General features: G+C 41.3%; 1 protein-coding gene across 1 annotated transcript in view; it reads right to left on the reverse strand.

Annotated features, from left to right (window-relative positions):
- Window positions 1-599: 599 nt before the first annotated feature.
- eif2ak4 (eukaryotic translation initiation factor 2 alpha kinase 4) overlaps window positions 600-12170 on the reverse strand; it is a 173704-nt gene continuing 162133 nt past the window's right edge. Inside the window, exons 38-39 of the mRNA XM_039742281.1 lie at window positions 1936-2054; window positions 600-951 (exon numbers count right to left, since the gene is read on the reverse strand). Of these exons, the coding sequence (XP_039598215.1) occupies window positions 894-951; window positions 1936-2054 (177 nt within the window). The 3' untranslated portion in view covers window positions 600-893. The remainder of the gene's footprint in view (window positions 952-1935; window positions 2055-12170) is intronic.

Genomic DNA, 12170 nt, shown 5'->3' on the forward strand with positions numbered 1-12170 from the left:
ATTCAAACCCCTTTGGCGAATTGGTCCCCCTAGGTGAAACGAGATAAGACGCAATATGTATTTTGCATCCCAGTGCTCTTGGGGGTGAATCATAAGAAATTACTTTGGCGCATGGTGTTAAAAAACGACCGTTTACTTCTGGCACTGAAATGACCAGGATACTGGTATTATTTGGCCCTTTTTATTTTTTTCATCACAACCGTATACTGGGCTCATGTTCACTTGTGTGCCCTGACTGCTTTGACGTCAGCACGGGTTTCATGCCCTCTTAGTCCTGAACGCTCTTCTGGTCAGGCCCTTTTGGTTTAAGCCTGGGATGAGTATCCAGCTGTGAACGGCGCAGGGCGCACACACAGTTTCAGCATTATCACTACGTCACCTTTCTGCTCAAACTGCCCCCTGTACTTTTGACGACTTCTCTGTTATGCCTCCAGATTCACTTAACGGTGCCAGTTTTCTAAAGTAATGCGTGCAACCGACCATCACGACATCCCCATGCCTCAATTCTCAACCGGTTAATAGAAACATGTTCCATTCAAACAATTAATAAATACATTTCCTATTAAATAATGACAAATGTTTGTTTTAAATGTATTTATTTAAAAAAAAAAACACTTCCTTCATCAGGACATCTTTGTCTCTCCTTCGAGAGATTAATGACTGGCATGAGTCATATAAAAATATTACAGTAAGACTGATTTATAACACTTACAGTATGTCAGAGCTCTTGAAGAAGGATGTGCACTTGGACCCTGGCCGGGCCTTAGTGCTCAACACTCACTTTACACTCCTTGAACTGTTTCCCATTGTCTTTACATTTTTACAGAACTTCTTAGAATGTTTCTGAAATGGGAGCAGAATCCCTAGTTTGCATAACCGCCACACAGAGGCCATTAGAAAAGGATCTTGTAGTAGTCTTCTTTGTAGCTGTATAACACCAGGACTGCCACTCTGTAGGGGACAAAAGGGACAACAAGTACAGCGTCAACCTGCTGAAACATCTTCAGTGCTCCACTGCTGTACTGAAATACAAGGAGTCTAGGAGGCAGAAGACGGCTTTTTGGATGGGGTCGTGTTCATGACTGAGGCTGTTGTGATCTCGACCTAGACCACTGAACATCACAAGTACAAACGGTGCCATTGAATCTCCTGCGGCAACTCATGAAGCAGCAGAGATAAAGCAGATACCCAATCCAGACCTGCTGGCCTGCTATCATTGGGGTGTTAAAACGAGTCAAAGTGCAAATGTCAAACATACTGATTGTCGGCTTTATCTTTACAAAATGGCCATTAGGAATGTCACAAGAACCAACACTTGCACACTAAATTAGTACCAGAATTCAGTAAACATAACAGTGCCAGCTCTTTTTAGAGAATTGTTAGCTCCAAATGAGAATCGATACTGAACTTGTATGTGACTCCGCAAAGTAACAATAATACGCGAGAGAACGTCAGCAAACATTACATATGAAAATGGCTCACGGTTGGTGATGAATGCAACATGGTGTGAACATTAGAAGTCATGTCTGGAAACGCTTGGCATTCTAAGCAGGAGAATTTCAGTTTGTGATTGCAGGAATTGGGCTTATTACTATTATTTTAAAAAAGGCCAAACACACACACACTTTCATTATTGCCACTTTTTTGGATTTCTCTTTGTGATGTCGAGTATCACGAAATTTCACTGGCATTGGTGTTGAAGACAAAAATTCTGGTATTGTGACATCTCTAATGCCTTTCCAACCTCAACATTTTCTTTCAATTTAATGGATTTTAATAATTGCTAAAAAAAATTAACAGGTTGTGCCAAGACTGGAAAAGCCAAAAAAAGTTCTATTGGCATAACAAAACCAGACCGCCTGGCATTTGGCACAGCAGAAGCATCATATTAATAATTCTATAACTATTAATCACCTCCACAGTCTGATGGCTTACCTTTTCACCATTTTGAAATCGTAAATTTCATCACAAATGGTTTTTAAGTACCGTTGCTTTGGCAGTCGAGACAGCAGATTTTTAACACTTGCGTGGAATAACTGATCATCTCCATCAAACTGAAACACACAGAGAGAGACGGACAGGTTAGCACTTGAAACATGCGCCAAACGACTGACTGCTTCACTGTTCTGTGTAACTGGCTCATATAGAAGGACAGGTGGGCTGCACACAGGTGGGCTTCCTCTCAAGATGTCGGTTGGAATGAACACCACAGCAGGCCTGGATGACCTCCACTTTAGATGCAGGCTCCTTACACAGCACGGCAGTTTATCTGCCAGTGCTGCTCCAGCTTTACTGATACAAAGCCCACCACGTGTCATTTACATCTTGTAAGAACAATCGGGGTCGAAACAGCAGTGGCGCCCGTGTGGTCTGAATCTGTGCAGCTCAGTGTGTGGCGCTCAGCCCACTTCTTCTAAAACGATCTCGGCAAAGGCTGGATGACAGACAACTGATTGGGCCACCACTCCCCTTCCCCCTTCCATGTCTCCTTGAGCTCTGAGGTAAGTGGTGTTTCTGTGGACCCCAAAACCCCCCGTGGTACCCACAAAGCAACAAAAACACATGTAAATAAATTTTAAAGCAACCTGGCGCCTTTCTGCAGTGAAACACCTGCTAAGCCCCTCACTCAGCATAATGCAGTAAATATGATTCAGGGCTCCTTTATTTGTCACCAACACAGTTAGGCACGACCAACGTGCAGTGAAGCATCCAGCTGCTTCACCACTCGCTCCAATTATGATAAAGAGAGGAAAGTGAGAAGCAGAACTAAAAAGAACAGCTTAAAAATAAAACAGCAATATACAGGGGGTAAAATGCAGTGGAAACATAACATCATAGCACGTAAGGCATTAAATTATGACACACATATGCCTCTAGGGAATTTTAAATCTATCAATCACTTTAACAAAAAGGTTGAACTAACATAAGCTGCCCTCATTCCGGCTGTTCGTAAAAAACATAATGATTTACTTAATGAAGTAGAAGTACATAATAAAGAAGATTACTTGTGTCGTATTTGACATATAAAAATGTGTTTGCAATTTAAATGATTGAAGTCTAAATATTTTTGATTGTAATAGAAACTTCTTATTTTGCACTCTCTGGTGGAGGTCCTCAGATGGCTAGATCAGAACCATCACAAATAGCTGAGTAGTCAATGTCTGTGTTGCACCATTTATGAACTGACCGTTACAAACTTTATTCATCTACAGTATACGGGGACAGATTCCCCAACCCTTAATCTTGAATCTTGTACTCTTGTGTCTCTTTTACAATATGTATATATTGTATTTCTCAGTTTTTTTATTTTTAATAAATTTGCAAAAACCTCAAGTAAACTTTTTTCATGTTGTCATTATGGGGTGTTGTGTGTAGAATTCTGAGGAAAAAAATGAATTTAATCCATTTTGGAATAAGGCTGTAACATAACAACATGTGGAAAAAGTGATGCGCTGTGAATACTTTCCGGATGCACTGTATATACACTACCTGATTACCTCACTGAGTGCAAGGGAAAAAAATAAAATGTAGTATATAAATTATTAAACAGTAAAACATTAACATGTACGAAGTAAACTTACATTGAGCAGTACTGGAGTGCTTTCGGGTAAAGTACATTTTAAAGGCGCTATAACACAACAGGTAAGTAGCACTAACAGTAGCTTAAATGTATCTGGATCATCTCTCGGTAGCAGATCCCTTGTGAAAGGCGCTACACAACCGCTGTGGTATTGAAATTACATTTTACATGCGATCCTGCAAATTTTTGCCTGACAACCTTGCACTATGTGCCTGTGATTTAAGAGAAAAATTATTCTGAGAAATGTGGATGCTGCCCTTCCGTGCTTAACGGGCAGAAGGTCCAAACAATTCCCAAGTCCAAAACTTAACATGAAGAGGTTGGTACATCTCCTTAGATGTAAACCCTCCATCGTCTTAAAAGAATTCATCACAAAAGCAACTTTGAATGTTGCGGGGTTTTAGTGACCTGAACTCACCTTAAGGGACAGTAAGTAGTCGTGCAGCGCAATTTACAAAGAGAGTTTTGCTTCGATGGCACCGATCACACTCATTTGGAAATATTTCAACTCTCCCAGGAGCTGAAGGGGACTCGAAGTGTCACAAACAGTGCGAGAAGAGAGGACGCTGCCCGAAACTGCGAAGCTCTTGACCCTCTCGATATATATTATATAAAAAAATCCTGGGATGAGAGAAGACTTCTTCAGAAAGATAATTTGAAGTCCTGCGAGATGAGGCTTTGTGCCAGGAGACTTAACCAGGTCCACGGTCCACTCATCTCTCCTTTGTGTGAATGCTATTGTCAGACACAATTCCTGTGCTCTCGGCTCTTATAAATTTTTACGTTTTCCTCATTTTTATAAAAGACATACAATCTATTTATTTCCTTTGATGTAGTCCTTTTCTGGACAATAATTTTATATGTTCTAGATCAGTGTTTCCCAAACTCAGTCCTGGGGACCCCCTGTAGCTGCAGGTTTTTGTTCCAACCAGATTCCTAATCAGTAACAACACCTGATAACAGTGATTTCATTTAATTAGCTGGTATTTTTTTTTCTTTTATTTGACGTTCAGAAAAGCACAGCAACATGATTTTTACATTTATAAGACATTTAGAAATATTTCTGCTTTTGCTACACATTTAAATACTTAACTCTCTTTTGTTGATTTCATTATATTTTGCCCTTCCTCTGTGCAGTTTTTCCCCCTTCGTTGTATCTTAATAATGATCATTTAAAATGAGCTGATCAGACACCCAGGCAAACAACACTGAATAATCAAAAATTGCAACTACTTTAGAGTCAGACCCACTAATAGTAAGTAAGTAAATAATGGATTAATTAAACAATTAGAACACCTAGAAAAGTGGAATGAAAAATCAAGAAGAAAATACTGTTAAAAAGAAAAAAAATACATTATTCCTATATAATTGATTGGTACATTTTAATATTTTATTTTTTGGCAAACTTAATTTTCTAATTTCTATATTGTTCCCTAAACACAGAACTTGGGAAATATCAATTCACTATCAATTTAGCCCAGGAGTCCAATTAAAAACAGAAGCCTGTTGGAACAAAAACCTGCAGCCACAGGGGGTCCCCAGGACCGAGTTTGGGAAACACTGTTCTAGATGAAACATCGACGACTAAGCGAAGAAGAAAGGGCAGCACGTAGAAAAGAGGCCCAAAAGCATTGGAGAGCAAAGAATTCAAAAAAGAACAATAACAATATAAGTGTAAATTCGGAAAATAAGGAAAGTTATAATCAGCCCGGACCAATTGGAATTGAAAACCTAACAGGTCCAAGCGGGGACGGATATAAAAGACAAAGACATCGATATATAGATAGATAATCACTGACTCTGAAATTGTCTAAAAAGATATCCCACCCTCTTATGTTTCAAATTTGTCAATTTGAACCTTCTGGGAGCTAAGACCACCAGGAAATATTAAAAAATACTATCACATACGTGATCAACAACTTCAAAATAACAAAAAGAAACGACATTCCTTATGCCTGTGTGTTACAAATTCCAAATTTTTTGTGAAAAGGTGTAACTTTGACCCCCTTCATTAAGGGATGAAACCACTGGGGGCGGTTGATGTGGCAGGCACAACTTCAAGTACTTCTGATGGTTTTATGCTGAAGACACCTACTGGTTTATTTCTTTTTTGTAAGGGTGGTCCACAAATAGTCCAAAATTAAATTGTTTTTTTTTTTTAAAGACTAGAGGATCAAAAATAGGGGGCGACTCAAAAAAGGGTCAAAATCTTGCATGACCAGACCTCATATGTGGATGTTTTCTTATACTGATGAGTCAGGAGACACTGAACAAAAAATCTGAAGTGATTTTTTAAAGCATTTAAGTAATCCACTAAAACTCAATAAAAGGCAGGAGTATGGTCAATAAGACCAGTGTAGCTCTCCCAAGATGCTGCAGAGGACCATGGCCTGATCAAGAAGCCTTACAGCCTAAGGACAGGAGTTTCTCCCAAGCCTCTCTATTTTGGCCATAACACTGCAGAGTCGTTTGCCTGATTTCACTGTGGTGGGACGAGTCCATCATTGTGGTGGGACGAGTCCTTGGTGATTTTGGTTGCTCAGGCCCTATGCCACTTGGGAGAGGTGAGGGGAGAGCAGATCTTTATGGTGCCCTTTGCTGCGTTGCTTGTACTTCTTTTGCAGGACTTTGCAATCCTGGGCAGAGCAGCTGCCAACCCCATATGTGATGCGTTCTATCAGTGCCTGTGTAGAAATATTACGGGGTATCTGAGGAGATCCCAAATTTCTCTGCACTGCCTCACCTCTGTGACCCAAGTTTGGATATGCTGAGGCTCTGTTAGGTCTTCAGAGATATGAACTCCAGGGTACCTGACGCTGCCCACCCAGCCCAGTGGTATTGAAATGAACTCTTTGGCTGATAAACTGATTGACTATGTGGAGATGATGCCCGATCTTGAAGGTGAATATGTAAGGTGGGCGTCACAAACATTGAGGTTGGGACTCATTATGTGAATCTGAGGCTGAGACACTCAGAGATTTTGGGACTGATCCTTTTAACTTACTTTGAACTAAGTTGGGTACACTCGTGGCGTGTCTTAAGTGAAGCAAAAGTTTTAAGGATGGACTTTAAGATTCTATGCGGGTGGGGGGGGGCAGCATTAACTGAAGAATAGAAGTTGGGTTTTAACTGGTGTGTGTTTGTATGAGAGAGTGTGGCGTTTTATTTTCAGGAGCGGATGATTAAAAGGTGGGGTCTGGAATGCCTATGGGGGAAAGTTGTTGTGTGAATGGGAAATTAAGGGTTGATGTTACATTTTTTATTTGTGAGTGTGGAAGTACTGATTTGGTTGTAATAGTTGATTCTTAGTAAAGTGTGTGTTCACTAAGTAGTCAATGATTTGTTTAGTTCAATTTATTTAAAGAGACCCCTATTGATATAAGGAGCCCCTCGTTCTTATTAATAAAAATAGTATTGGAAATGTATTTATTGTATACGATTATTTAGGTGCACACATTTTTCAGATTATGTGATAAACGAAGGTGGTTTTACCGAACTCTGTTGTGAGACAGTGGGCATCTACTCCAAGCTGTCCAGTTCCGGTTATTACATTAGGGAGTGGTGCAGGTAACAAGGTCTTAGCCCATCGTTGAATTTCACACGCGTTCTGAGGCGTGCAGGAATTACAAATGGTGGTGGTGGTGGTAGTGGTGGGTTTTGTTGTGATTTCCACCGTGGGGTTTCCCGCAACGTAACTGAATTTCATAAAGGTGAATCAGAGGCTAGAAATTACATATCAGACAAAACTATCAGGGGCTTGCCGCAATGAACAATTCATATGACAGCCAAAAAGATCAGGGGCTTAACTGTAGTGTTTCAAAACCTTCTGACGACACCGCGCAGGACTGCTGCTGTTTCCTGCTGAAACCAACGACATGTCTATTCCATTTGGAAAGCACTGGTGTATATGCCAAGTAATCGATCATCTACTTTCGTTACCGAGTTTATCCAAGTTAGGGTCATGTGCGAGAGACGACAAACAACCAATCGCGGCTGGCAACCAAACGCTTTAACTGTATGAATAGGAGGCAAACATTGAACTCTTGAAGATGTGTTTTTCATTTTGTGATCCGCTTATTCGCTGGGCTTTTGCATCCTAAGATCGACGGTGGTGTCCAAAGAGAAGAATCCTTCAAGAACCACAAGCAGTCAGTTCGATCGGTATCCATATGCCCATCTAAAAACCCGTCAGTATGGTTGAGATTGCTTGTATATGTGATGTGAATAGTTGATCGCTGTCACCTGTCAGAGGCCAGCGCGCTGTGCGAGTCGCGAGTAAGGCTTGCGTTATTGAAATAATACTGTCATACAAATTAAACAGTTGAATAAACACTTGAAAGAAAATGACAACGTATTATCTATGCTAAGACATGACCACGTGTGTCTATCCGTAGTTTGCCTTTAACGTCGTATGTTTGCTGTGCCGTATAAATGTTAGCAGAATATCCGAACGATCCGCCGGTGCCGGCGGAGCGCGCGGTGTGTTCGGGAGCCTCTGCCGGCGAAGCGGAAGGACAGGCAAGTGACAAATCTCACGAGAATCACGTGACCGAAAAAACCCGCTCTCTTCGAAAGGCTTTAACAAAACGGGGAAGAACGTTTGGAATACGCTTATGACCACAAAAACTGAATGTCTTTAAACGTGTTTGTAAATGTAAAACATGGAGACACGACGATGACGGCCAGCATCAACGGTACAGCACTGGAGCTCCGACGGCAGAGGCAACGGCGGACTTAGCAGCTTGGCCTTGACGAAGGTTCAAAATGCTTCAAGTCATATGTGAAGGTACTGCAGCTTTAGAGACTTTACAGTTAAACAACCTCTGTTGTATTTTATGTGCATTCACGTTGTATTTGAAAGGCTGGATGGCGTACCTGCGCAAACGGGCAGCCGCCCCCTACATGTTAATGTTTTAAAATGATTTGTTTGGCGGCGCGGTGCTGAGGCTGTGGCCTCACGCTAAGGAAACCTGCGTGGTTTTTGCATGTTCTATCTGACAGCATGTTTGACGATGATGAATTGGAGTGGCCACACTGGACCGTGATATCTGTGTGTGTGTCTGGCTCAGTGTTCAAGGGTGATCTCTGCCCTGTGCCCTCTGGGGTTGGTGATGAAAATGGCTTCATAGAGGGTGCTGAGTGCACGGGGCGTTGAGTCATTTTAATTTCCTTTCTGTGGCTCTTCTCAGTGTTTGTCTTTCCGTTTTCATCGACAGTCTCGAGTGTTCTGTCGACTCAATGGTAGCTTGCAGTTTGCTCATGTGGGTGATCTGTGGTTGGCTGGCGGAGGACTGGATCTCACGTCTGTGGCTGTTGTGATACGGTGCTTACAGATTTCCGTTTCATTGTGTTTACAAAGTCAGGCGTTGTACTTCACAAACTGATAAGGCCATAACTCATTTGTCAGGTGGATGTTTGAAGTGCCCCAATATAAAAGCATTGCATGACCTGTTAGTTGCATTGTTTGCAAGAATTATGGGTTTGATTTAATTCATTTTTGCTCTGGGCAGCCTTGCAGTGTACATGCATGATGTCCAGAGGTTTGCTATGTGCTACAAGAATAGGCTGCAGCCCCCCATGACCCTAAACTGAATAAGACTGTTAACTAAACAGAGCAGTGGTTATTTTTATTAGTTGTGTTACTCTGCTTACTCTGGAATATTTTATAAGACAGTGGGTGCCAGTTACAGTGCCCTTGGTTAATTAGAGTTATCAGTTATTGTGTAACTAAATGCACGCTTCTCAGTGTACAATATTTGTAGGTTTAAGGGCTAAAATTATTGGTGTGCAATGTGGCTTTGGACCAAACCCTGAGACTGTGGATTTATATTGTGTTACTGACACTTCACCTGCCTGGGCTTCACCTGGAAAAACAAAAGAAATGGACCCAACTGTGTCTTGAATGTTGTAAGTCGCCCTGGATAAGGGTGTCAGTAAAATACCCAGTAATAATAATATTATGAGATCACCAGAGCAGTTTGCTCTTGAACATAGTATACACAACTGTCCATGAGGAAACATTCCTGCATTTGATCAATTTCAGCTAGTGACTTGGCTTTTTTTTTCTGATAGTCTTTGCAGAATACAATTTAACAGGAAAGTGTATCCTTTTGAACTGAAGCAGATAATCAGTAAGAACAGTGTGAAATTGGAGATGTATGATTATTATTAATAGATGTTTACGATTTTCATTTATTTATGTCATTGACTCTAGCATTTCTTTTGGTGTTTTTCGACAGTTGTGAGTGTATATGTGAGATAGGAAGGGGCAGTGGGGCATCCCTCCCCCTCAAAGTAAGCAGATGCACGCATGTAAATGTAAACACCTTTGGAGGGCAGAGTGGGGGTCCCCTTCCAAAGTCCACAGACACAAATGTATATTAAAAAGGAGCAGCAGGTGGAGGGCCCATTCAGTTTAAAGTTGTGCAGTCAATTCAAGGGCATGTGTAGGGTTTGCAGGTATCGGGGTCATGGTGCTCTCTCTGATAGTTGCACGTGGCCTAACATGTATATAAAACTGTAGGATTCTCTTTAGGTAGACATTCATATACCGTATATACTCATACATAAGTCGGGTCTTGAAACCCGAAAAAAATCAATTATAAAATCAGACCCGACTTATACACCTGTTCGAAAATACAACACTTTTTTTTATTTTTACATCTTCTTGCCTCCTCCAATCTCCCATCAGTTTCTCAGACGCATCAAATTTTGTTGCAGCAGCGCAGTTACGAATTTCTTTCACTACTTCAATGACTTTTAATTTAAAACCAGTTTCATATTTTCTTCTGATCGAACGGTCCATCGTAGATATGGGATGCTCTTATAATAAAGGTGTATGAGGGTGTGTGATACAAAAAACACAAATCAGTGCAAACGTCGCTTCAAAATAGTTTGGATATTACCGTGTGGTCACATAGGCACAATAGAGAGAGACAGAGAGGTTAGGAGCACACGGTGATACAGCGCATTGCTGCACCCACATAGTAAAAAAAAGGCTGTGTGCTCCGTGGTTTCTCTCTCAGGTGGGTGTTAGCATATCATAATCCCTAGGACCAATAGCGTCAGTTTTCTGCATTCGACTTATACGACCGACATTATAAAATACCACAAATTATACTGTAAAACCAACTTATCTGCAGGAGAACTTAAACGCAAGTACTGTATATATGGTAATGGTATTACATTAATCAAGGGCTATTTTGTATATGATGAACAAAAAGATGAGGGGCCTACCGCTATTGATCATGTATGTAATGTAGAACCCCCATGCCACTGCATCAGTCCAGGTTTGTCTTGGAGTGGAGGGCACCACGTCTGCCTCTGCTCCTCTCGCTCCCTTCTGTTGACACCTGCACTCAGGGTTTATGGCGCACGTCCTAACCATTGACCTTCGCCAAACTCCCATTTCACACCTGGCTGCCCATATCTAATGTGATCCCATCTCATTTTTCCCGACCAGGTTACCCGTTTTCTTCACTAATCTGTCCACCCTATTTGTTAGTGGTACTGTTTGCCTGTTGTGTCCCTCATTTGTGTAAAGCCCCTTTTCAATGGGGCAGAACACATTACTAAATATCGACAAACAAAAACATATGCCAGTTAATTTTCTCTTTTCTATAACATCACTAAATCTCAACCAAAATCTGTCAAAGCATTTTTACGATTTTGGGGTATACTGTATATTGACATAGTGAAATATTTTTCTTAGCAGATGCATAGTGCCTTAGAAGTACAATCCTGAAATATTGTCACTAATTAGGAAATAGTGCTTGTGTTGATGAGTGAGTGAGCTAGTCAGTGTGTGTGTGTGTGTGTGTGTGTGTAGGTAATACATATACACACTCCAGAAACTTCAGTTCTAACCCTGTTCTGATTACTCTTGGTGTGGTTTTGCACATTCCCTGTGGACACTTGAGATTCCTTCCACCATTGAAGTGCCTGCTGCTTTTTAAGATACCTGGCATGTCTAAATTGGCCCTCTGGATGTGTACACTGGACTGGTATCCACTCTGTACTTGCTTGTGGCAGGGACTGCTGGGATAGAACTTGGAAAGCATGCCATTACCAAATAAATGGCTACCTCAAGTTAATTTGTCCACTGCTTTTCTTATTTGCCCCATTTTGTTATTCAGTGAATTGGCCACATTGACTTCAACACTGGCAGAAGACTTCTGAACATTAGAATTAGACCATTCAGCCCAATAAGCTCAACCATTCTGTTCACCTTGATGGTCCAAAATAACCTGAAGTTGAGATCTCTAGACCCCTAAAGTTCTGCAGTCCAACAAAGCACATGGTCACTTAGTCCATCCGTCTGTGGCTCTCTTTGTGTGAAGAACTGGTTACCAGTTGTGCCCTCAATACGTTTCTAACTGTGTCCCAGTGTTCTTTTGGCAGAGTTTACTTTAAAGTAACATCTGGGGTTTACAATCTCTTTCATAACTTTAAATTGTTCAGTCACGCTACCTCTTAATCTCCGTTTGCCTAAACTGAGGGGTTCAACTCCTCCATTGGCCCTCACGGCTCAGACCGCTCAGTCCTGATCAGCCTGCTTGCTCTCCTCTGGACTTTCTCTGGTGCTGCTGTG

The sequence above is a fragment of the Polypterus senegalus genome, chromosome 18 (genome assembly GCF_016835505.1).
Source record: "Polypterus senegalus isolate Bchr_013 chromosome 18, ASM1683550v1, whole genome shotgun sequence".
Taxonomy (NCBI): Eukaryota; Metazoa; Chordata; class Cladistia; order Polypteriformes; family Polypteridae; genus Polypterus; species Polypterus senegalus.